Source organism: Natator depressus, chromosome 5 (genome assembly GCF_965152275.1).
Source record: "Natator depressus isolate rNatDep1 chromosome 5, rNatDep2.hap1, whole genome shotgun sequence".
In the NCBI taxonomy this organism is placed as follows: domain Eukaryota; kingdom Metazoa; phylum Chordata; order Testudines; family Cheloniidae; genus Natator; species Natator depressus.
Window position 1 is genome coordinate 35,571,501 of NC_134238.1, and position 25,207 is coordinate 35,596,707.

General features: G+C 43.0%; 1 protein-coding gene across 3 annotated transcripts in view; it reads left to right on the top strand.

The window, feature by feature from the left end:
- GPBP1 (GC-rich promoter binding protein 1) overlaps positions 1–25,207 on the top strand; it is a 60,256-nt gene that overhangs the window by 12,695 nt on the left and 22,354 nt on the right. For all 3 annotated transcript variants that reach the window (XM_074952571.1, XM_074952569.1, XM_074952570.1), the window contains one exon: positions 17,479–17,598. In XM_074952571.1, the coding sequence (XP_074808672.1) occupies positions 17,536–17,598 (63 nt within the window). In that variant the 5' untranslated portion in view covers positions 17,479–17,535. The remainder of the gene's footprint in view (positions 1–17,478; positions 17,599–25,207) is intronic.

Consider the following 25,207-nt stretch of genomic DNA (forward strand, 5'->3'; position numbering starts at 1 on the left):
GACCCTGGCACTTGAGCTTTACAACTAAGCCAACATTTGTAATATTTTAAGGGCAGAATTTCAGTCTTGAAACAGGATCAGGGAGTTATTGTTACTTCTGTATGTGCTATTGGTGAAACTGTTCCTAGAATATTGTGTCCAGTTTCAATGTCAGCACTTTTAAAAGGATGTTGAAATATTGAAGAGGGTTCAAGAAAAAGCTACAATAATTCAAGTTTTGGAAAACAAACTTTAGTCATTGAGAGACCTGAGGAGCTCAATATGAAGACTGAGACACCTTGATCACAGAACCTACAAAGGAATAAGGGATTTGATACTGGGGGTGTCTGTAATCTAATAAGAAAATGCATAACAAGATTCAGTATCTGGAAGTTGAAACTAGAAAAAGTCAAATAAGGGGCACACTTGAACTGTGTGAGGGTAATTAGTGGTGTTGGCAAAATAACGGATTAGTTTGGGTGCAGTTTTGTCATTGCTTGATCATGTCTTTAAATCCACGTAGGATGCCTTTCTAAAAGGTATTACTCTAGTTCAGCCACAAGTTATTGTGCTCAATGCAGGAGTCACTGCATGAAGTTCTATGATGTGTGTGTTTTATAGGAGATCAGATTAGATGATCCCTTCTGGCATTAAAATCTGAGCCTTGCTTTTTGTTACTTTACTTCACTCTAAGGTTAAGAGGTGTTTGATTTAATTTTGTAATTAAGCATTTTTCATACTGTTGGAACCAGGCCTTGAAAAACCTTGGTCACCCAGAGCAAATAGCAATCTGTCTTATGAAGATTTTGTTGAGTTGGGCAGATGAATCACTGTCCCTTTTTCTGGCAAGGGGGTGGAGGGGAGTACAAAGTGCCCAGCCGCTGCTGCTCCTTTAATGGAGGGAGCGAGTGAGCAGATCGGTCTCTGAAGCCAGTTCTTTTTGAGGATGGGAAGACCCTGGAAGGAGCAGAGCAACATTGACATTATATTTGTCACCGAAGGGGAAGGCAGGAAGAAGTGTGGCCCAGGGTAACTTTTCTCTCTTCCCAGAACGGGACTGATGGCTTGGGGACTGGCAAAGAGCAGAATTATCTCTGGTCTGCTGCATTTCTAAGAGGAAGGATGCAGGTGAGGAGGAGTGCAGGAGGCAGAGGGGCCTGTGGCATGCCCAGGAGAGCAATGAGAATAGAGGTTGCAAGACTCTCCTGCTGTTAAGAGATGATGGTGATGGACAGAACTGAGTTTTAGGTATGGAATTGGTGAGTGAAGATGTGCTGATAGAAATTAAATACATATAGCCTTTGGAGAGTGGTGGCAGGGGTAGTGATCACTCTGTTTGGTAGGCTTGGTCCTAGAGTAGATTGTTAGGTCAGTCTTTCAGGCTATTTAAACATGTATTGACATGCTTACAGAGCCACGCAAATTACTTTAAACTTAAAAGCATTTCAGCCAATTGTGCGATGAATGTTTAGACAATTAATATTTTTTCCAAGAAGGTTGAATTTATTTACGTTTGCTTTCTTTGTTGTATCTTGATCTTTTAACAGCCTGAGAAAATTGCTAAAGGTCTAAAAATGAGGTGGTTTAAGGCTTAATATTCTGAATTATAAAGACACTTGCAGTTATTCATTATTGGTATAATCTGACATCTTCATTAAGGCTCTGTCAAAGCATCTAATATTAGTCTTCAACAATGAGTGTCCTCAAAATCAGCTTTGTTCAGCAAGAGGAAACAATCTCTTTTTCCTGGTAGATCAGAAGGAAAGGTGTATTTCTAACCAACAAAGAGTGAATCATATTTCTGGGAGTGGAGGTGTTCATTTTTGTTGGAACTACTTTAGAAACTAGGACTCAAAATTTTTCATGGTGTTAGCTTATTCCTCTTTCTTTTGGAATATACTGAGTATCTCCAGGCCCATGTCCATTAGACCAAGTTGCTTATGTTTTGTTGTGCTGGTGAGTTTTAACTGGCAGAAGATTGATTTACTCGGTCCCCAGTTGACATTTAGTGCCAATCTTCAGTTCTAAAGCTGCCATTCTTACTGATGCTGGAAAGATATCCAAAGTAATGTGGACTGCTTGTATTTACTTAATTACATCATAGCTGGTATGCTTATTCAGTGCTTGAATAGTCTGTATCAGAGCTGGTAGTATAGCTATGAGAGCAGAGTTAAATTTTGTCTAACTTGATTGGAACTATATTGCTGTGGATAAAGAATTTTTTTCCACCTCCATGCAGCCTACTAACTAAACTGTACTTTAAATGCCTTCAATTCATATATGTCGTTCATAGCACAGATTTTTGCAGCTGGCTGACACCAGTTTGCAACTCCTGGGTGTGCCTCCTTCAATTAGCTGGATCGACAGGTAGCAGAGCCAGTCTGACACTTTAATGCCCTGTGTTTGGTGTTTGCTTCCTGTCCTCTGCAATTCCTGGTTCCTTTCTCCACCAGCAAAGATACTCTGGGGTGTTTTTTTCCTCAGCAGTGGGGATGGAAGGAGAGAAGCCAGGAGGGTTCCCCCTGTTTTCTGACTCTTGCCATGAGCTAGGGAAACTTGGAGTGCCATCAGAATTTCCCAGGATTTCCTAACACCCTTTGTCAAAAATAAACCTTCCTAAACAGCCATACCTATATCAAAGCTGCACCAGACACACCAACCACCTATGTGAAGGGAGATTCAGAGCTTTCTGTGGACCACCACCTCTTTTAACACTCCTGTTGTACAGTTTTTAATTTCTGTGAAACTGCAGGAGGAACTCCATAGTCTACAGCTTGAGACCATAATTCTACCTTATTGCTATCACCTTTGTGAATCTAATGGATTACTTTACTAGAAACATTCAATTTGGCAGTGAAGAGATACAGTTTTCTTTAAAATAGGTGGTGGTAAAGCCTCAGACAGGAGTGGATAAAAAACTTCATATAATGTGATGGTAAAGTGTCAGCGTCACTCCTCCAATAGCTTTCAGAAAATATCCTTTTTGAGTTCAAGGCTTTTCTCATACCCTCCTCTAGAGGCTTCTTTCATAAGTCCCTCTTGAAATGGATCCTTTTGGAGCCTGCCAATGCTTCTTGCAGTGTTGGCCAAAGTGACTATTTTTTTACAAACCCAGAGGGGTTTTTCTTTCAGGTTTTTCAGGGTCTGGTTGCCCAGGTGACCAGTCCTGCCATATCCTACATCCATATGAGCTGTCATGGATTGTTGTAATCATCACAAGATTCCATAGGAAAAAGTAGGGGTAGATTGGAAAAGACAGTAGGGAAAAAAGGACATTGCAAGAGGGAAGCGACCTCTTGGAACAGGTATCTTCAAAAACTTAAGCCAGCAGTAAAAGGAGTTTACTGATCTGTTTCAAGGGCTGGTGACTCCCAGTCCAGTCTTCCAGTCAAAATTCTGGTGTCTTTATGCACCGACCACCTGTTCTGGCATTGCTTTCAAGGATATCATGTCTGCGGACTCATCCTTGGCAACAGTTTGAAGCCACCCATTACTTGGTCAGCCCCATAGGCTTGCCCCATCAAGTCATCAGGTCTCTATAGTCCTGAGCATAGTTGCTCAGGCTCTTCATCATTGCCTGTGACCTCACTGTGAACCATCTTGGGGACTGGCTGAAGAAGTGGCTCTGCTCTTGTGGCGTCTGCCATTCCAACAGCTCTAAGTGGCCAGTTCTTAGTGCCTGAGGCAATGAATCCCAAGACTTCAGACTATCCTGGAGTGGACAGAAGAGATTGTGTAGAACATCTACTCCAGAATCCTGGCATTCTCAACAGAAAGGTTGAAAGGTGGCTTTTCAAAGCCTTACCATATAGGATTGTGTTATCTTGACTACAGGGTTTAATGCTTATCGCAGCCCTGAAGAAGAGGGCAACAGCGCCTCGTTGGCCACCTCCAAAAAGAAAAGTTACTGGCAGGTGTCCCAGAGAGGCTGAGTTCTCTATAGTGCTACCCTGGTAGTTAGATCCAATTAAGAGAATCAGTACAGAACAGATTCTTCCACCTTTTAAAAAAAACAAAAAACCAGGACTCAATTGAGGGAATTGCCAGGCCTCAGAAAGGAAGGTGCAGCCTCCCTACCAGCTGGGTAACCATGCCTCAGCGACTCAGGAGGAGACAATCCCCCCTCCCCCCACTGCGTCCATGGACTTTGCTGCTTACAACCTCAAGAGTCTAATTCAGCTTAAGGAGAACCCTTAAGTGAGTCATAATTGCACTTGCTTTGAAAGCAAAGCAAGCCATTCCCCACTTTTCTATTCCTAAAGGCTGAATGAATGATCAGGGGCCTTCTCTAGGTTAGAGAAATCCTGGTATGTTTCCCCAAACCCCAGACCTCTGAAAAAGAGAACAGGGTCATTCATTACCCGAGATGCACAAATGCTATTCCATGCTGCTGCCTTTCAGGCACAGTACACACCATGATGCTCAAGCAAACACCTGCCTCCTTTCTCTCTTCACCCCCAAAATTGTACATTCTCCAGTGTCCCCATTAGAGTAGGTGAAAGGAAGAACTGGGTGGTGTGCATAGAGGAGCCCCGAGGGATGTTCTGTGTTGAGATCTGGGCCTGAATCACTCCTATCTCTGGATCCTGGAGTGGAACGCAGGACAGAGAAATTTTACCTAACGAAAAAAGTCTCTCCCTTTCCCAACAAAATGAATGAAGGAACAAAAAATGAAAATGATTGAAGACATTGAAACAATAAGGAGATTGATTTTGCTCTGAAACAGTGTCAACCAGAGGTGGCAGTGCTGGAAATAGTTTCATACAAAAATTACGTTAAAATAACATTAAGGTTGCAAAGTATATTCAACTTAGGAAAAGCCAAAATTAAGGTTGTCTATGCACTGTTCCCCTCTCCTCCCTTTTGTGCATAGGCATTAGCAGGGTCTTGCCCAACATCCCAAAGGAAGTCTGTGGCAGAGTTAGTTATAGAACTCTGCTCTCATTGGCCCTAGTCCAATACTTTAGACACAAGAGAACGTCCTTTCTCTTAATCCTCTGCTTTATTCATTGTTCGTTCTGTGCACTGAATGAGGCAGGGATCCTGTTGAACAAATGATATGTGATCATTTACTTAAGCACCGTATCATATCGCCTGCATGCAAAATGTCTGAATTAAGGTTGTGCTGGTAACCTTTATTTTGGCTTGAATGGTTGACTTGGCAAATTCTTTTAATATAGTTTTTGGTATTTGATTTCCTAGATGGATGGTTTTTGTTTTTTAAGTATACTGGGAAAACAAACTCTATCACGTTGAACCATATTGTGGCCCTGGATGGGTTATCCACTAAGTTTAAAAAATAGGACTTCCAGCTCCACAGCATACCTTCATCACTTGAGTAACTGGTGGTGATGGTGGTAGTAGTGTACACTGTTGTAGGTAGTTGCCTTATATGTGGATCAGCAACTTGAGCGGGATGCAAAACACAATTGCACAACTGTTTACTAGACAGCATAGGAATATTTGGAATCAAAAATTCTAGTTCATATTCTTGACTAGAGAATAGTGTGAGCTAGCAGTTATGGACACCATAGTCAAGCACAGACATGACCCATTCATTCTAAAAGACAATGAGGTTAAGTGAGACTTTCCATATTGGAGATCTTGGGGGTTCTTCTTCTGCCAGAAGTGACTTTAAACCTCTGTGCCTGCTCTTCTTATAAATAAAGTATGCTAGTGTTTGCCACCAGGCAAGACCTCATACCCGTACCATAAAGATTACCAAGTACAAAGTACTACCACCAGTCTGGAGAAGCTGAGATCTGAACTCATTCATGATCTTCTGGTTTCCTAACCCTGTGAATCTTCCTTTGTGCCAAAGTGAGAAATGGTTGCTGCATTTCTTCCTTCTTCTCCTCCCTCTTCCTCAGACCCCCTCCCCTGCCCCAACTTTCCAGAGGTATAGCTCTGCTTTGTCTGCCACAGGCTCAGTGGTGATTGGAGGATGCTCAATGCAGGTGATAGGGCACACTGTGGGCTGAAACATGTTCAGTGCAGATGTCATGTTTGGGGCTTTTGGTAGTAAGCTGCTTAAGCTTTTCTGCATGTGGCAGTTTTCATGGGGATAGCAAAAAGTGCCCCTCTGACACCGACTGTTCCCCTGCTAAATTTCAGGTTTCCACTGTAAAGCATGGAAGAACTGGAGTTTTTCAAAGAGGTGGGGTTTTTTTTGTTTTTTACAAGGGAGTGCATGAGGGGTGCATGATAAAATTGGCAAAGCTACCTAATATCCCTTTCAGAAGTGACAGGAGTTTTCAATGAAACTTAAAAATAAAAATCCTGAGGCAGAGAGCAACTGTGGAAAAGTCTAGGCAAATGGTTAAACTTTGATAAACTTTTAAGCAACTAAAAAGGAGGACTTAAAATGGACACTGGTAGTTATAACCACAGAATTGCTATAAACTCCTCTTATAGTACTGGATCTCCAGGACCAGAGTTGGTCTGTTAGCAGGTGCAGAGACAGCTGCTGTCTCTGCCATGGCTTCTGGAAGTGCAAAGGTTTAGCTTCCCCTTCCAGCACATGCATGGCTCCTTATGCTAGTCAGAACCTTTCAGAACAAGCAAAAGAAGAATCCAGATATACCCATGAGATATATTGTGCTTATTATATGTACATGCCAAGATGGGGAACTGTTCATGGTATTTTGAGATAGGTAAAGCAATCCACAGGTCTTTTACTTGCTTGTAGGGAGTTTTGCTATGTGAAAAGTGTGTGACTTAAAACTGGATGACTAGTGTATCCTGTAGAAGGTTGCAGCTTGCACTGGTTCCATCAAACTGCAGTGGTAAAATTCGCTTGATGAAAACACACCCACTGAATTGCATAGGAGTTGCGCACATAGGAGTTGCACTGCTGGGCCCAGAACTCTCTATTTAGTAACTATTTGGTCATTTTTTTTATTTTATTTTTTTCCCTTTGTGTCTTCATGTCCACTCAAAGATCTTGTTGCCCTGTTATGTAGTCCTCCCACTCTTGCATCTTTATCTCCCTCCCCCCCACACCCATTCCCTTCACCTGGAGTGACATCTGTTGCGATGCATTAAGCATCCAACACAGTCCTGCTTCAGATCTCTTAAAAGTTCAGTAATATTTTGTTTTTTCTGACCACCTGCGTTTATCATATTCTGAAGTTAAAACTTTAACAACCTGTTCCTCACATTCTTTTGTTTACATACTAGTTTCTTTAAAAAAAAATCTACTTATGACCTGAGACAGCAACAAGTCATACAAACTGCTTTGGAGATGTCTTTTGGTACAAGGTCAGGGTTTGTGTATTTCTAAGAAAAGGGGCCTTATTTTTTAGAAAGGTGGTCATTTTGGAACATAAGCAAAACAATTTTTCAGTTTCTGCTTTTGTTTCCTTAACATTGTTTCCATGCTTCCTCAGCACAAAAAAAAATCATGAGTATAGGCATGTAACTGCAGCAGACTATTAGGATTGCTAGATTTTAGGTTTGTGAACTTGGAGTGTATTCCTGTTAATGGTTCTAAAGCTGGGACATGCTTTGTTTTTAATCTTACTTCTTGAGTAAATTCTACAGCAGGGTTTGTTTTACTTTCTAATGTAAATGAGTGCAAAACAAGATACTGATAAGAAGGAGCTTCTATATATCTAAACAAAAAGATGCACAAGCCGCAGATGTGTCTCCTGGTATGTGAGAGTAGCAAGATAGTTCCCTGTCAAACCCCTCTCTTCTCCCCCCCCCCCCAAAAAGATGCTACTATTCTGTGTGCACGCGTGCTCTAGAAAATTTTGAGGGCTCTTAAAAAGAACATTGACTACACATGAACGAAGTACAGTCATATCTTATATCTATCCATACTATCTACCTACCATGTAATAGCAGTTCCCCCAATAAAAATCAGATTTGGTTATGTAATGTGCACATTCATATACTTTTCAATATTCTGCACACAAACAGGACCAAGCGAAGAAAAATTGTTTATAGGTGTCCAGCTCCCAACAACCAAAGCATAGGGAGGTATAATTTTAGACCTCACAATCTCAAAATGTGTCTAAGCAAATACACTGCATATACACTTGCATAGGCAAGGATTTAATATTTTTTCCAATTTATTTAATATTCCAATATCCCTTATTTGTAGCAAGAAACAGAATACATTTTTATTGAAATTTGAGCTAGTTAAGAGAATGGATTTTCAGTGAATGATGAAAACCTTGCACTTGGCTTCATAACATAGTTTTTACAGCTGAATCTTTTCTTCCTTGTGTATTTAATGCTCCAGTTCTATGTTCGTTCTTTCTTTAAGGTGGCCTATGTAACTGCCAACTTAATTTCATAAATGCAGCTTGAATATTAATACACATTGTTAGCTCAAAAATAAGAATTCCCCTGAAAATCAGTAGTTGATTAAAAAGTTCAGATACATTTTTAAATTATAATAAAAGCAGAAAATAAATTAAGAAGCAACTTAGTGTAAATTTTGTCATTGATTTGCATTGGAAGTAAAAGCTCTGAGATGATGTTGTGTGCTCTTCCCTGTCAGCTAAGGGGATAGGTTTAGTATTTGAATGATTAATGGAGGAAGGATAACGAGGAAAGTTCAGAATTATGTGAGAAGCAAGCATTGCTATGAATTTCATAGAATCATAGAATATCAGGGTTGGAAGGGACCTCAGGAGGTCATCTAGTCCAACCCCCTGCTCAAAGCAGGACCAATCCCCAATTAAATCATCCCAGCCAGGGCTTTGTCAAGCCTGACCTTAAAAACTTCTAAGGAAGGAGATTCCACCACCTCCCTAGGTAACGCATTCCAGTGTTTCACCACCCTCCTAGTGAAAAAATTTTTCCTAATATCCAACCTAAACCTCCCCCACTGCAACTTGAGACCATTACTCCTTGTCCTGTCATCTTCTACCACTGAGAATAGTCTAGAACCATCCTCTTTGGAACCACCTCTCAGGTAGTTGAAAGCAGCTATCAAATCCCCCCCTCATTCTTCTCTTCTGCAGACTAAACAATCCCAGTTCCCTCAGCCTCTCCTCATAGGTCATGTGTTCCAGACCCCTAATCATTTTTGTTGCCCTTCGCTGGACTCTCTCCAGTTTATCCACATCCTTCATGCTTTCTCCCACACCCACTTAGAACAAAGTCAAAATAACTTTCCGATAATGAAGTTGATAGAATCCACTGTATAAAACTTTATATATTCTACAATCAAAAGAAATGAAGAGAATTTTTTTTATGGCTTAGGTTGTTTAATTTTACTGTTCGGGAAATATTTTTATAAAATGCAAGTGGGGCAGTACAAACAAGTTTGAATTATCCCATAAAAAGTAAAGATTAGGCTATCCTCCTTTAATTAATGTGGTCTTAACTTCAAAAGAGCATTGCTGTTTAAACCTAACAAACTTTAGTTTAAAGGGATGTACTCAACTTGAAAATTAAATGTCTATGAAATATTTCTGCCTACTGTGCTTATAAGTACCTGTAATATTACAATGACTGAAGGGGATTAGTGAAAGTATTGATCTTACTTCATTTGTCTTTGTGTATATGAGCACTTTGTGTCTAGTTTAGCTATTTAGCTTCAATAGTCAGGTTCTCCCTTGCTGACAAATCTCTTATAAGCATAAACAGAGAAGCAGCAAAACTCTTAATATTTTTCTTTAAATATATTTTAAAAAGTTTTAGGGTTTACTATTTAAAAAGTGTTCTGTCTGAAATTACATTTTAAAAAGAAGTCAAACTGATATTCCTTTAAATATTAAAAGTAAAGCTCTTTATACAATTAGTCTGGTATCAAAGCAGAAGGAAAACTTGATTTTAATTTCTAGGATTCATGAAGGGACCAATAGATCATCTAATCTGACATGTATATCAAAACCATTACATTTCACCGTAATCCCTGTACTAAGGTCAATAACTTGATTGGCTAAAGCATATCTAGAAAGGCTTCCAGTCTTGATGATATCAAGAGATGATGAATCTACCACTGCCCTTGGGAGTTCCAATAGTTAATTGCCCTAACTGTTTAAAAACGTGTGCTTTATTTCCAATTTGAATATGCCTGGCTTCAGCTTCCAGCCATTGGTTCTTGTTATGCTTCTTTCCACTATAGCACCCTATATTTTATTCCAGTGAAGGTACTTAAACTGTAATCAAGTTATCTCTGTTTTTCCTCCCTTGGTATCCTACTGTTAATTGAATTGTCTTGTTAGATTGACCTCCCACTTGGTAAGGCAACTCCCATCCTTTCATGTGCTGTGTATTTATACCTGCCACTGTATTTTCCACTCTATGCATCTGATGAAGTGGGTTCTAGCCCACGAAAGCTTATGCCCAAGTAAATTTGTAAGTCTCTAAGGTGCCACAAGGACTCCTTGTTGTTTTTGCTGATACAGACTAACACGGCTACCACTCTGAAACCAGTTATGTCATCTTTTTTCATAAGCTAAACGTACTGAGTTCTTTAAGTCTCGCAGATCAGATCTATGCTGCAAAGTTTTGTTAACATAGCTGTGTTGGTCAGGCTTGTGTGAAAACACATTCCCCAGCAGGCATAGCTATGTCAGCAAAACCCCTAGTGAAGACGTAGCTATGGTGACAGAGTGCTTCTGTTGGCATAGCGAATGTCATTCAGAGTGGTGGTTTCACTAAGGCCTGGTCTACATTAGAAGATTAGATCAATTTAAAAATCCACACCCATGAGTGCCATTGTTAAGCCAACCTCAGTAACCATATAGACAGCACTAAGGGAATGGCTACACTTGCAGATGTAGAGCGCTTTGAGTTAAACCAGCCTTCGGAGCGCACAGTAGGGACAGTGCTGCAGTCTGTCCACACTGACAGCTTCAAGCGCAGTGGTGTGGCCACATTTGCGGCACTTGCAGCAGCATTGGGACCAGGACATTATGGGCAGCTATCCCAGCATGCATGTGACTGCAACATGCTTTTCAAATGTGGGGGAGGGGGTGTGTGGAGTCTGACAGGGAGTGTGTTGTGTGTATGTGGGGGGAGAGTGGGTTTTTTGGGGGGGCTGAGAGCATGTCAGCATGCTGTCTTGTAAGTTCAGACAGCAGCAGACCCCCCCCTTCCCCTTGCCTCTCACGCAGCATTCCACACTAATGGTTGCTTTGTCTCTGAGCAGATAAGCAGCCGGCTGTCAGAAATGGAGCTTTCAAAGGGCATATCCGCATTCCTACAGGGATTCAAAAACAATGACAAGAGTGGCCACTTGACATAAGGGGATTATGGGACTTTTCTGGAGGCTGATCAGAGTGCAGTAATGCAACACCTTGTTCACACTGACGCCTGGGCATTTCAGTCAAGACGCAGCAAGTGTTAATCTTCTCGCCAAGGCGGAGTACCAGGAGCGCTCTAGCTGTGGAGTCAGAGCGCTCTACGTGCCTTGCCAGTGTGGGCGGGTAGTAAGCTAGGGCGCCCGGGGCTGCTTTAATGTGCTCTAACTCACAAGTGTAGCCAAGCCCTAGTCAATGGAACAGTTCTTCCATTAACCTAGCTATCGTTTCTCAGGGAGGTGGATTACCTACGCCAAAGGGAAAGTGCCTGTTGGCATAGGTACTGTCTATGCTGAAGCACTGCAGCTGTGCGGCTGTAGTGTTTTTTAAGTTAGACAAGTCGTAAGATGACAGAAAAATGTCTTCTATTGGTATAAGCTGCGTATACTCTGGGGGCCTCTGCCAGTATAGCTATACCAACAAAGTATTCGTAGTGTAGAGAGGGCCTCACTTTAAGGCTTTTTTTCTGGGCTCCATATCAATTTAGTCTCTTCTGCTAACCCTCTCCAATTTTCAACATCCTTTTCTCATGTCATAGTTTTAACTATATGCAGTATTCTAGCATTGACCTCACCAATGCCGTATACAAAGGTAAAGTCACTTCCTGTTCCTACTCCCCCTGTGTATATGTCCAAGGATCATGTTACCCCATGTGCCACAGCATCGATCTGGGACCTCATATTCAATTACATGTCCACTGTGACCCATGGATCCTTTTCAGAGTGTCTGCTTTCCAGGGTACAGGCACTCTACTGTTGGTATTACTTGCATTCCTCGTTCCTGAATGTGTTAATACAGCCAAATGCAAAATTACACATTTTGTTTGCATAGGCCAAGCTTACCAAGTGATTCAGAGTGCTTTGACTGGCCTGTCCTCATTATTTACCATTCCGCCAATATTTGTGTCATCTGCAAATCAGCAGTGACTTTTATGTTTACTTTCAGATGATCTGAGGAGTAAAATGTTGAATAGAACCAGGTCTAGTACCAGTCTCTGTGGAATCTCCCTAGAAACACTCCGATGAAGTGAGCTGTAGCTCACGAAAGCTTATGCTCAAATAAATTTGTTAGTCTCTAAGGTGCCACAAGTACTCCTTTGCTTTTTGCGAATACAGACTAACACGGCTGTTACTCTGAATCCCATCCAGTTATTCTTCCTTACCCAACCAGTTTCAATTGAACATTTTTCAGTATATACTAGCACAAGTGGCTGAGATACCACCTCAGGAAGGATGATCTTTTATGGCTTATGCACAATTCTGGGAGTAAGGAGATCTAATTTAGATTCTGTTCCCAGCATCTCCACAAAACTCTCCTCTGACCTCTAATTCATGTAATTCTTCTGTGCCTCATTTTTCTCAGCCATCTTTAAAATAAAAAGAAACAAAACATACTTGTCTGTTTTACACAAATGTTGTAAGGCTTAATTTTTTTTTTACAGTACTTTTGATATCCTTGAAAGGGGAAGGTGCTGTAGAAGTGCAAATAATTGTCAATTTTAGCTAAAAAGTTTTGTTTTCAGGTACTTTAACTGATTAAAAAATGCTTCCTACTATAAAAACTCATCTGATGTTGGGTGACCACAATGGGTTCAGCTTTAAGGGAATTGGCATAGCACTCCACAGCACAAAACCCTTGAGTTCAAGTGATCTTCCAGCCTCGGCTTCCCAAGTATCTGGGATTACAGGCATGTCCCACCGTGCCTGGAGTTTAAATAGCTTAAATAAATTTAAATGTTAATACAAGTATTATATTAGGAGTGATCTGGGCGGTTATACATAAGAACTTTGATATACAGCTTGACCTAAGCTAAGCAATAACTGATTGTGTGGTTTTGTTTTTTGTTGGCATATGTTTTGAGGTTGCATTTTTAGCATATTCAACTAGATTGTAAATCAAAGGTCTAAGAAACCTTTTTTTGCATGTAGTGAAAAGAATGAAATGGGGGTGGGGGGATCCTCAGGTAGCAAGTATGTTAATATCGCCATAACCCCCACTTTCCGTTTACCTCAAAGTAGCTATCTAGTCTGAGGGCCTACTACATATGTCTGATCATCAGGTGTCACAAGCTGTGTTGATATACTGTATTTCATAAAGAGAAGAGACACAGAGATGTTAGCATACACTTAGCTTTGCATTCCTAATAGACCATAAGCATTTCTAAAGTAACTTACAGTAAACTTGTAGATATGAGTTCACATTTTCCTGATTTCATTGCACTTCCGTGTTAGGCTGCTTTATTGTCTTATGTTCATGTGACCATGAAAGACTTTATTGGAAACCATTCTTCCATCTGCAGTTCAGTTAAAATAAGGGAGATGTAGCACCACATGATTACACACAGGAAAAATGTTTTTTGGTATCTAAAACGCAGTTGCATCTGTATTGTATATGATTCCTTTCCTCTTCTGTCACTTAACATGCACTAATGTAACACTTAAGAAAAAAAAAAAAGAAAAAAGATGGCCAACTGTATGTTCTCACCATATTTGTGTTTCTGTTTGGTTTTTAGAGTGTAAGTTCCCTGGAGTAGAGGTCTGTCTTATTTGGCCCTGACTGTATGCTATGAAATGAGCCTTTCTGAAGTTTTAATGGTCAGTCTACGTGGAGTGAGGAAGTTAGGGAGAGATGATGTTCCTCTTAGGGCTTGTCTACACTGGCACTTTGCAGCACTGCAAGTCTCTTGCTCGGGGTGTGAAAAAACACCGCTGAGCGCAGCAAGTTTCAGTGCTGTAAAGTGCCAGTGTAGACAGTGCACCAGCACTTGGAGCTGTGTTTCCAGTACTGGGAGCTACGCCCCTTGTGATGTGTGGTTTTTTTGTTTGTTGTTGTGCTGCAACTACACAAGCCATGTTAAAGCGCTGCTAGTGTGGACTAGCCCTCAGTGGTGTCTTCCCATTTGAGGTAGGAGAAGCAAATGATTTCCTTGTTTGTCAAAAATGATATGCGTTGAGTTCTTGTTAAATTATATTGTGTTCTTTTATAAATATTAAATGGCAAAATATTTCATTAATGCAATTAGGGTTTCCTGGTGACAGCTTGTGGCCTTCCAGAACGTTTTGAGTTGAGCAAAACTTAGACTTCAGAAAACCAGGAAATACAAAGTTATTTGTCTTTTTTAGTTTTTTAACAGAAAGAAAACTTGTTAGTAGGAGTTGTAGATAAGATGCAGTTGAGTGGATTACTGAGCTGGCCCTATAGCTATCTCCCCCTTCTGCTCAGCCCCACTAACCAGCCCTGTCCCATCCAGTCTGGCAGTTCTCTCGGCTGGCCCCCCACCACATTATTTTATCTAATCCTCCTCCCTCTCTCCCCAAGTATGTGTGGTGGTGTACCCAGATTTCCAGCTGGACCAGGCCTTGGAATCAGACTCTCCCTTTTAAAAGCTACCACAATTTTCTGAAAAGAAGCTGAATTCTGTGCCCTGCGTGGCAAGTCTGTATTTGCCCCTCCCCCACCTCCTATACTCTTGGTAGGTGTAGCACACAGCTTTTGATATCCATCAGCAGCATAGGAGGCTCGTAGAGGTGTGAAGTGGGTTCTCAATATGAATGAGAACTCAAAGAGATGAATACAGCCTGAAACAATAGTTCTCAGGTCTGTGAACTGCTCCATTCTTCCACTGTTGCTATTCTTCTTCCCCACACCTCACTCCAGGTGCTGTAGAGTTTGATATGTCATGCATGCCTGGGCCATTCTCAGTTCCTCACCTCAGGGTCTGCAGTGCGTTCTTGGTGCATGCTCTGAGGGCTGGTCTACACTACAAAGCTTCGTCGGCAAAAGTTATGCTGCTTTAATTAAAACCGCTATCGCATGTCCACACTAACATTGACACAGAGAGCAGAGCACTGTTGTAGCTATCCCACTATGCAACTGGCCACAGGGTGCTTTGGGAAGGGTTTGCAGTGCCTCATGGGGCATGTACAGAGTCACAGGATGTAGGTTTCTCAATCCCATTCTTCCAGGGGTATCCCAGTAGATTGTCAGCTGCTTTTTCAACTGCAGTGTGGGGGTGAGGGAGAGGAGAGTGGTGTGTCTGGAGGTGGGGAAGGTGCCGGGGGAGGGGAAGACAGCAGGCTGACTGACCTGTCCGGAGGCCGGGGAAGGGGGACATCCCCACATGTCAGCCCCCGGCTCTGCTCTTCAGAGTCTCTCCTGCAGCAGCCTGTTCTGCCTGCCTATGGTCCTGTGATTTCCTCAGAGTTCTCCCACAACTTCCTCAGCTGCTGGGAGTTGCATCCTGAGCAGCTCTGTGAGCTCTCCATGCTGAGGAATGTCAAAGCAGCACAGCAGTCCCATTCCCCTCCTCCCGCTCCCTGCAGCAGCAGTCTGCCTGCCTTTCCTAGTGCAGGACAAAATAGGAGCGTTCCATGTTAATGATTTGCTCTTTGTTCCCCAAAGGGAGCAGTACGCCTAGCTGTCAGATACTTCCCAGAGCTTTGGAAGGGGAGGGGTGCATGCCTGAAGGGCAGCAGAGATCAAAACAGAGAGCAGAGCAGTCACGACAGGCATTGTGGGATACTAGCGGAAGCCAGTTCTGTGGACAAAACAAACAGCAGTGTCTACATTGATGCTTTGTCGCTTTAACTTTGCTGCAAAAAGCAAATGCCTCTCATTGAGGTGGTTTGGTTTTATCTGCAAAACAGCAGAGTTTTGCTGCCAAAAGTAGCTTTATAGTGTGTACATATCTTCTGTTTTGTTGGCAAAAGGCATCTTTTGCCGACAAAACTTTGTAGTATAGACAAGGCCTAAACTTACCATACAGAGGGGCAGGCGTCCTAGATCCTGGCTTACATGGGAGTAGAGAGCGGGGCTCAGACCCCCCAATAAGTGAGCAAGCTCACCCCAACCTGGCTCACAAGATGCGGGAGGTGGGGTCAGGCTCACACAGATGGATAGGGTCCAGGGTTCCTCTAGATCCTGACACACATGGTGGGGTAGGAAGCAGGGCTCAGACTCCCCTGGGGGACAGATTACAGTTCACCTGAGGGGGATAGGAAGAGGGGCTCAGATCCCCTGCCAAAAGGCAAGCCCCGTTAACCCCAAACCTGGCTCACATGAAGGAGCATGAGCGGTGGTTAGACCCCAATAGATGGGCAGGGGTCCCCAGATCTTGGCATACACATGGTGGGGGGGGGCGCTCAGGCACCCCTGGAGAGGAAAGGCCCCTCCATATCCCAGCTCACATAGGGGGTAGGGAGAGGGGCTTAAGACTCCCCACATCCTGGCACACACGTGAGTAGAATGTGAGGCTGACAGGTGTCCCTGCTCTTTACTCCCCCACTTACTGCCTGACAGCCATCGGAGTCCTTCAACCCCCTCACCCATCCCCAATTATCTTTCTTCCCTTACTGAAGCCTCAAACTTCTGACCCCTGTTCTTCCCCCTCCTAAAATGCCTTTCCCCTGCACCAAGCATTTGCATGTCTCACTTTTTTCCAAAAATACCTTGATTACATTCTCCCAAAATAATTGTTCTGTACCTATATTGGTATAGAATACAATAGTTTGCTTAGTAGCTTTAGATTGCAGAGAATAATACTCTAAATTCTGTTTTTAACTTGAAAATTAATATGCTGTCACTGTTGTACTGAACAGTGAGAACTCAGACCTTCATTTGGTGCCCTAATGCTCCAGTGCGTGAGCAAACATTCATTTAACTTTTTTCTGTTTAAATTTCCAACAGAACATACTTAGAATGACATAAAATATCATCAGTTTTTAACTAAAGCTTGCACACTTACAAAGCCAGAGATACTTAATTCGAGAATACTTGAGCCAAGGGGCTTGCCTTTTAAAGGAGCTGAGCTTCCACAATTTCCATTGGCTCTAGTGAGAATTTTGGGTGCTTCTCAGCTCTGAATATCAGGCCACTTTCTTAGATGTCTAAATATGGATTTAGAGGCCTAATTGTAGAAACTCAGATTTGAAAAATTCTTTGAGGAAGGATGGTCTTGAACTGGGATGTAGGAGCTGATTCTGCCACAGATTTCCTGTGTGACCGTGGGCAAGTTACTTGGTTTGTGTCTTCCATATTTGTAAATAATACTTACCTACTTCACAGGTGTTGAGGGCAGTTACTAATGTTTGAGGAACTCTGGTATTATGGGGTGGGAGTAGATTTGTTCTTGAAAGTAGTATCAGGAAAATTGAGGCATGGTTGGAAATGAGACAAAATTATACATCATCCTGTTAAGATACAAGTCTAAAATGTATCACCTTTTTCCAAATGACAGGGACTTGCCATGAGGTGCTGAAGCCTTGTTTCACTGATTTGGAGAGACTGGACCTAAATGGCGCAGCATGACTTTGCTCCAGCCTGGCTTAATTTTCCTACTCCGCCATCATCAACAAAGGTACCTTTTCTGAAGTCCTTCTGAACATACAAGGATATCCTAAGAAACTTTAAAAAGTTGCCTCTATCATACTTGTAAAGATACTTATTTTTTTAGCCCCCTCTGTTGGTGTACTTGTTCTGTCATTATGAAGTGGCAACTTCCAGTGAAAAAGCCAGGTTTCTGGCATGACTGAAATCTACTCTAATGTTCAGCCTTTTATATCTGAGTTTTCTTTCATAACAATGACAGTTGCATAGTAATCATGTGACTTCAAATTCCCCTGTTGTAAAGTCATTAAATTGGGAAAGAAAAGAAAAAGTAATAGTAAGGTGGAATGCATTCTGTGGACCTTGCAGCTTTATTTACAGGCTGCTTTCCGTGTTATGGTCTTTATGCAATGTTCAGTATTGGACTTAGGATGAGAACATAAAATTTAGGAACAGGATTGGTTATTTGTGTAAACATAACCACATCTTCCACTTCTGATCCCAATTTCCTGATTTCCATATAGGCAGCCACCTAGGCCGAGCAGTCACGAGGGTAGCTCTTAGTTTGAAACCAGAAGTACAGATTAGCAAGAGGTGAAGTATTTTTCTGGAGATCCTAGCTAGCAGCAGCTCTTTCACCTTCTAATTGCTTATAAACGAGATCTTTATTTAGGATTTTGATATGGCACACTTGAACTCCTGTCTGATGCTTTATGGTGAGCTACAGTGTCAAGGTCCTTCAGATTCCAGGCCTTCAAGCTCCTATGGTATCAGTTTATTTTTAATTATGGTTTTTATAAAAAAAAAAATAGATCCTCAGGAATTCAAACACCCTGGAGAAAGTCTGATAGAGATTTTTGCGGTGTGCAAGTATCTCTACCTAATGCTACAAGTATGATCACTTAAACTAGATATGTTTCGAGTATGTGCTGTTTAAGCTCTTTTTGAAGAACCAAAGTTTTTTTCACCAGTACCTTTTGGCAGTACTTCTTTCTAGCTAATGCATCATTGTCAGAAACCTCTTTACTTAATAGCTAACGTGAGTACTAATACAAAATACATTTAGCACTGGGAGAACCCAACACCAAGAAGTCAGGGTTCTGTGAACATTGTCTGAATGTGCATGATCCATGTTACAGGTAGGCTAAATGTATTGCTGGGAGTTTCTTTTTGAGGATGATAGGTTGTTGTTGTTCCCCCGCTCCCTCCCCCCCCATAAATAAAAAACAGTTCAGTGAAGAATTTTTCGTACCTAGGCTGGTAAACTTCAATGATTTTTGCAAGACTACCATATTACTTTGTAAAGCAACAAGCTTTCTTCTCCCATGTTCTTGAATATCAGTTTTTTGTTTGTTTGAAAAATGGAGTGCCAGATAACTTCTCAATTTTCAGATATTAACAATAGAGATCCTGATGATTACAAAACTGTTACTTTTGTCTCCAGCACAAGCTTGACAGAGTGGTAGCGCCATCGTGTGGTGAAAATGTGAACTGTCTGATTTTGTATATGCACAAATTAATTTCAGCAAATTAGATACTTATATTGTTTGAACTTCTATATAAAATATTTATAGATTAATTTTTTTTCATGGGACTGACACTTCCTTTTAAATAAAGGGATCATTAATATTTAGCCAGTTAAGAGGGAGTTTATTGTTAAAACTTACTGAAGAGTTAATTGCACAGCTAAAGGAACTTTTGAGCTACAGTATTTGGAGAAATATACTGAGTTTATATTTACTTGTTAATTGTCTTTAGATGTACCAGGTTGTCTGTCAGCCAAGCTTTATTATCTGGCAGTTACTGTCCATTTAATAATTTGTGTAGAGGCTTGAGACTCTCATGTACATTACCACATTCTTTGTTTGAATGCCAAGGCTGAAATGCCCAAAGGACAGAAAAAATCAAATTCCTTTAACTAATTTCATTTAAATGCAGTATTACAAGATCTTTATATGTGAAAGTATAAACGAGACATGAAGCTACCTTCTACAATTGCTGTCTGTATGTACTGGTTATCAGTAATACAGCAAATGCAGCTCCGCCTGGTGGTGGTATTTCCTGGCAGCCTGTTCCAAGGTTCAATTTATAACTCTGAAAGCAGAATAGTAACAGCAACACTTTCCTTGCTTTCCCAAACATTTTAATATAAAATATTATCTCTAAGATATGTTTTTTTATTTGTTTCACCAATAAATAGGACACCTGTATTGTTTAGAGGTCACATGGGGGAGGGGAGTGGCAGAGTCCCCACTTGAGACTCCAGAATGAGGATGTGCATTTTACAGTGAATGGTTGCTGGGCTTCACTCTCACTCACTGAGGTTTGAATACTCTCGTGGGCTTTATTGGAACTCCTTAGGCCCTGCTTGGCCTTGGCTCTTGCTTGATGGGGAAAAAACAAAAATAGGTGGATGTTCTCCCAAGCCCAGCCACTTGTGGTACCAAAACAAGTAGTTACTCAAGTTAGATTGTAAATCTTCATTTGGTCCTCCCTCTCCTTCCCTTTAACATTTTAGAGCTTCTTTTTTTCAGTCTGTCTCCAATCTGACATCTTTGCGTTGGTTACACTTGGTTCAGGTTTTCGGCACAACCATAACAGCTAGACCAGTGGTCCCCACCCCGTTGATCTCAATAAACTGGTTGATCCTCGGGACTCTCCCATGGATCATGATCTCAGTAGCAGGGCTGCTGCTAAGGCAGGCTCCCTGCCTGCTATGACCTCATGCCACTCCCAGAAGCGGCTAGCATGCCCCCACGGCCCTGAGGGTCGTGGGGGGGGGGGGGGGGGAACGGGTTTTGTTGCAATGCTCCTGCCTGCAAGCACCACCCCTGCAGCTTCCATTGGCCGGGAACGGGGAACTGTGGCCAATGGAAGCTTTGGGGATCGTGCCTGCAGAGAGGGGCAGCGCGTGTCCCCCCAGCCCCCCTTCCAGGGGCTGCAAAGGGGCATTGGCCCTTTCCAGGAGCGGCATGGGCCAGGGCAGGCAGGGAACTTGGCTTAGCCTCAATGCGCCACTGACCGGGAGTTGCCTGTGGTAAGTGCTGCCCAGCAGGAGTCTGCACCCCGGCCCTGAGCCCCCTCCTGGAGCCAGCAACCCCCTCCTGCACCCCAACCCCTGCCCCAGGCTCAGTGCAGAGCCTCCTCCCACACTACGAACCCCCTGGCCCCAGCCCAGAGCCCCTCCTGATCCCCAGCCCCTTGTCCCAGCCAGATGAAAGTGAGTGAGGGTGAGGGAGTGATATGGGGGGAGGGGAAATTGAGTGGGCGGGGCTTTGGGGAATGGGTGGGGTAGATCCTGGGTTGCCCTTAAATTCAAAAAGTGATCTTGGGTGTAAAAAGTTTGGAGACCACTGAGCTAGACACTACATTTAATTGAAAGTTGATTCTGGGGAATAGAATAGTTAATACAAGGGACAAGGTAAGTAGGGTTGTGTGGGAGGTGGATGTATGCATCTAGGTGGTTCTAAAAAAAGTTTCATCATTGGCTTGATTGAATTTCACTGTTTTCAGGCAAGCTTGAAGTGAGTTGTGAGAGCATATTTTAAGGAAAAGAGGGAGTTCCTGGTTTGAACTTGAAATTTTTCCTGAAAAAACTCCAAACTTCAAAACTTGGTTGTAGCTGCCTCTATTGTTTACCTGATTTAAGAAAATTAAAGCTTGTTGCCAATATTAGCAGTTTAGCATTCGAATTTCAGAAAGATAGGCATGCAGAAATGTGGACAGCTGTGCTTCTGATTTTCAGTCAGCAAACTAGTTACTTACACAACAAATTACCAGTTTTGTCTGGAGCTACCCAAATTGCCTTCTACAGCGTGACAGTTGGGTTATCTGAGAATATAATAGCATGCATGCAAGAGTGGGCTTGGAGACCTCTAATTCTGGAGGCTTAAAGTATAGTGTCCAAGACGTGGCCCCAAACAGAACAGCCTTTAGGTGAGTGGCAGAGGCCACCAATTTGGTTGACTTAACTTGCCATCTGTGGAGTTGTCAAGTGGTGCTGTTACCATAGATAAACAATGACACACGTATATTAAAATGCCCACGTTGCATGCATTTTTATTAATGATTGTATTATTTCAAGCCATACAATTGGATTTCTTTGATCTCAAAGCATCAGAACAACAATCTAAAGGGTAAAAGAAAATCAAATAATAAATTTGGACAGGTATCATTGAAATGTAGTAATGCTGGTGACATTTCTAGACAACGTTTATTGTCATCTTCATCACTCTGATCGCTGAGTACGTGGATTACCACAGGTTTCAGAGTAGCAGCCGTGTTAGTCTGTATTTGCAAAAAGAAAAGGAGTACTTGTGGCACCTTAGCGACTAACCAATTTATTTGAGCATAAGCTTTCGTGAGCTCCTGAATGCATCCGATGAAGTGATCTGCAGCTCACGAAAGCTTATGCTCAAATAAATTGGTTAGTCTCTAAGGTGCCACAAGTACTCCTTTTCTTTTTGGATTACCACACTTTTCATTGCCATTGCATGTACACAATTCTGTGTGGGGAAGATTGTTCAGACTACGGATGCTGTTGATTGTGCAGCGACCCCTCTTGGTACAGGCACAAAAAAGATCTTGTAGAAGCTCAGATGCCATTCTGCCCTTGAAGAATACAGGAAGTAGTTAATCCACATTTTTCCATCCATGTTGCAACAGTGGTCCAATATCTGGTTTACCTATGTGCAGAGACATCCAAGTCTTTGTATGCCAAAATGCTCTTTTTGACATGCTCTTCAGAACTGTTCTCACAGTTCTCTCCCACATGGTGGGAGTTTGGCCAGTGACTTGTCCTTTTTGGTGGCTAGATTTTTGCCACATGCTAAACAGCTTCATCATTTCTGAAAAAAATACTTGCTCAAATAAAACCAATACAAACCTTTTTAATACATTGTCATTTGGTAGCTTTGACCAATACTGACCACATTAAGTTAAAATTAAATTTTAAACAGTAAAAACTGTAGCCAAAGTCATGTTACTGCTTCTGGAACTATGGAAGAAGACATTCTCGTTTTGGGTACCATTGTTTCACTTCGCCTTCATGTGGCACCACTTGACGGCTCCACATCATACCTTCTCAAATGTACATTTAAGTAAAGTTTCAGATGATATATGATGTGGGTGTGCATAGGATGTATCCACCCAACTCTAAAAATATTGCCCTTTTTGGGGGAATTTCTGCATGGCTACTGGGCAGTGTCAAGCTGTTTAATGTAACTGACTCCAGTAAGGTCAGGATTTTACCCCTAATGTCTTCCAGATATCCTCATGTAGCCCTAGAATCCCTTTGATTGTTCCCACATGAAGCTAAGACACGTACATGCTCCTGATTGTGAGTGCTCAGTCTCCTTAGGTAGCTCACTCTCTCCTCCACAGGCTCCCAGGCCTCCTTCTGAGTTGAATCACTTTTCAGCCAAGGACATGGACTTCTGCCTGCACTGAGCTATCTGAATCATACTAACCAGCAGCGTTCCCTCCAATTTTTCCCACACCTGTGCAGAATGAATTTTATGTGCACACATTTTATGTCTCACACATCACCTCCATTTTGGTGCACATAAAATTCATGTGGTGGGGATGGAGCCGAGGGGTTCAGAGTGTGGGAGGGGGCTGAGGGTTGGGGTGCAGTGGGCTGAGGGTATAGGCTCTGGGTTGGGGCTCACGGCTGGGGCAGAGGGTTGGGGTGCAGGGGAGTAAGGGGTCTGGCTGGGGGTTTGGGCTCTGGGGTGGGGCCAGGGATTGGGATGTAGGCTATGCTGGGGCTGTGGCATGGAGAGAGGACTCCCCACAGCTCGCTCTCTCTCCCCAGAGCAGCACCTGGGCTGTGGGAGGAGAGGCGCCACTCCCCCAGACAGGGCAGGTCTGGGCTGGGGCCGGGGGAGGGGCGGCTGAGGTTGGTACTCCCACTCTTGCATCCCTGTTGGGAGCATCACAAGTAGCTTCTACAACCACCATCAGACAGAGGGTGAGATTCTGCTCTGTGCAGTGGGCCAGCACAAACCTGGGCATCACCTGAGCCCTACCCATGTCTGGGTGCTTCCAGGTGTGCAGTCCCCTTGGGATCAGTGGCTGTGCACTGTGCTGGGTGGTGAGTGTTTGTAGTATCGAGCCCTTATTAGTGACCCCTCACAGAACAGGAAAAGTGCAACCCGAAGGCACTGCAGTGCCTGTGCTACTCCACTGACCCACTGCAACCTGGGACTGGGCTGGGCCTGTCAGGTATGGCCCCTCTCGAGAGCAGCGTGGAGCAGCACTGCCTCCCACCAATGCTGTCTGGAGCCTCTGGGGAGCACAGCTCGTGCATCCCTTCTGCAGAGCGAGGGGCAGCCTGTGCTCCTTCCTGTCCCAGCCAGCGCTCACGGCTCCTTCCATTTGGGACAGGAACAAGGGTCCAATATTGGGATTTCCAGGGAGGGACAGTGTCTCTGATTTCTCTCAGCTCTAGTCCCTCCCCCAAGAAGTCCACGACGAGTCTCCACCCCTGCTTAAAGCCATGTTCCAGGCCAAATGGAGAGCTGCTGGGGGAGAGGCGCCCCTCCCTGGCCCCAACTCAGGCCTGGCCCGGACCTGTCAGAGGAGAGGTGCCCCTCCCTTGGCTGTGGCACATCTAGGCCCCGGGACTGGGTTGCAGTTGTGGGGGAGGCACCCCTCCCCCAGCCACGGCAGGTCCGGGCTGGGGGAGGGAGCCTTTCCCCTGGGCTTTGGCAGGTCCTGGGTTGAGGCCAGGAAAGGGGCACCTCTCCCTGCCGTGGTCCGGGGATGGGGGAGAGGCATCTCTCCCTGCTGCAGCCCAGAGCGTCTGCGTGGCACTTAATAGCACACTTAGTGGGAATTTAGATAATCAGATTGTCTCCTCTAAAATGAGGAAGTGGAGTCTTTAGTGGACTGACACTCTCCACCTTACAGTAACAAACCAATGGCTCCACCCTCCTTTCTTTCCCCCACTCTTTTTTTCCTCCCAGGAGGGATGTAGGAAGGGTAGTTCCACTTTCCTATGCTAGCTGGAATTTGTAGAAAAATTGTGCCAGAGTTCTCTTGTATAACACCTTAGCATGAAGAAATAAGTGGCTGTGGTGTTATAAAGACACATGGAAACCTTGTTCAGGCACCCTTTAATGTGTTGAATTTTGTCTGAAGTTCTAAAAAGTAATTTAACTGCCTCCCCTGTGTTCAGAGTTGGATGTTTTGTCTATTTCACTATAACTCAGTAGACTGCCATAAACATTTATTTTAAAAACAGTGCTATTGCTTTCTGGATTTCTCTTACAGTCTAGCACTGAATAAAAATAACTTCTGAATTTCCTCAGACACTTCTTTACGCCCCAAGCTGTCACTCTGCCACTTACTATAATTTTATCAGAAATTAATGTCTTGTAGTGAATGAGTGAGCAAAATTAAAAACCTACAATTTTTCTGTGCAGTCTGCGTAGGCACTAAACTTCTAAAACATGGCATTAACGATGCATGGCAAACCCATCATCATTTAGTGGGTTTTGTGCTGCTCCCATAACATGTTTTAAAAATGTACACATGTTCCTTAACCTGGCTTTCCGAGTATCTGTATATGAAAACTTCTCTTTTTACTGCAAAAAGTATATACCTCCCCACCCCCTAACACTGTGGCTGCGTTCTGT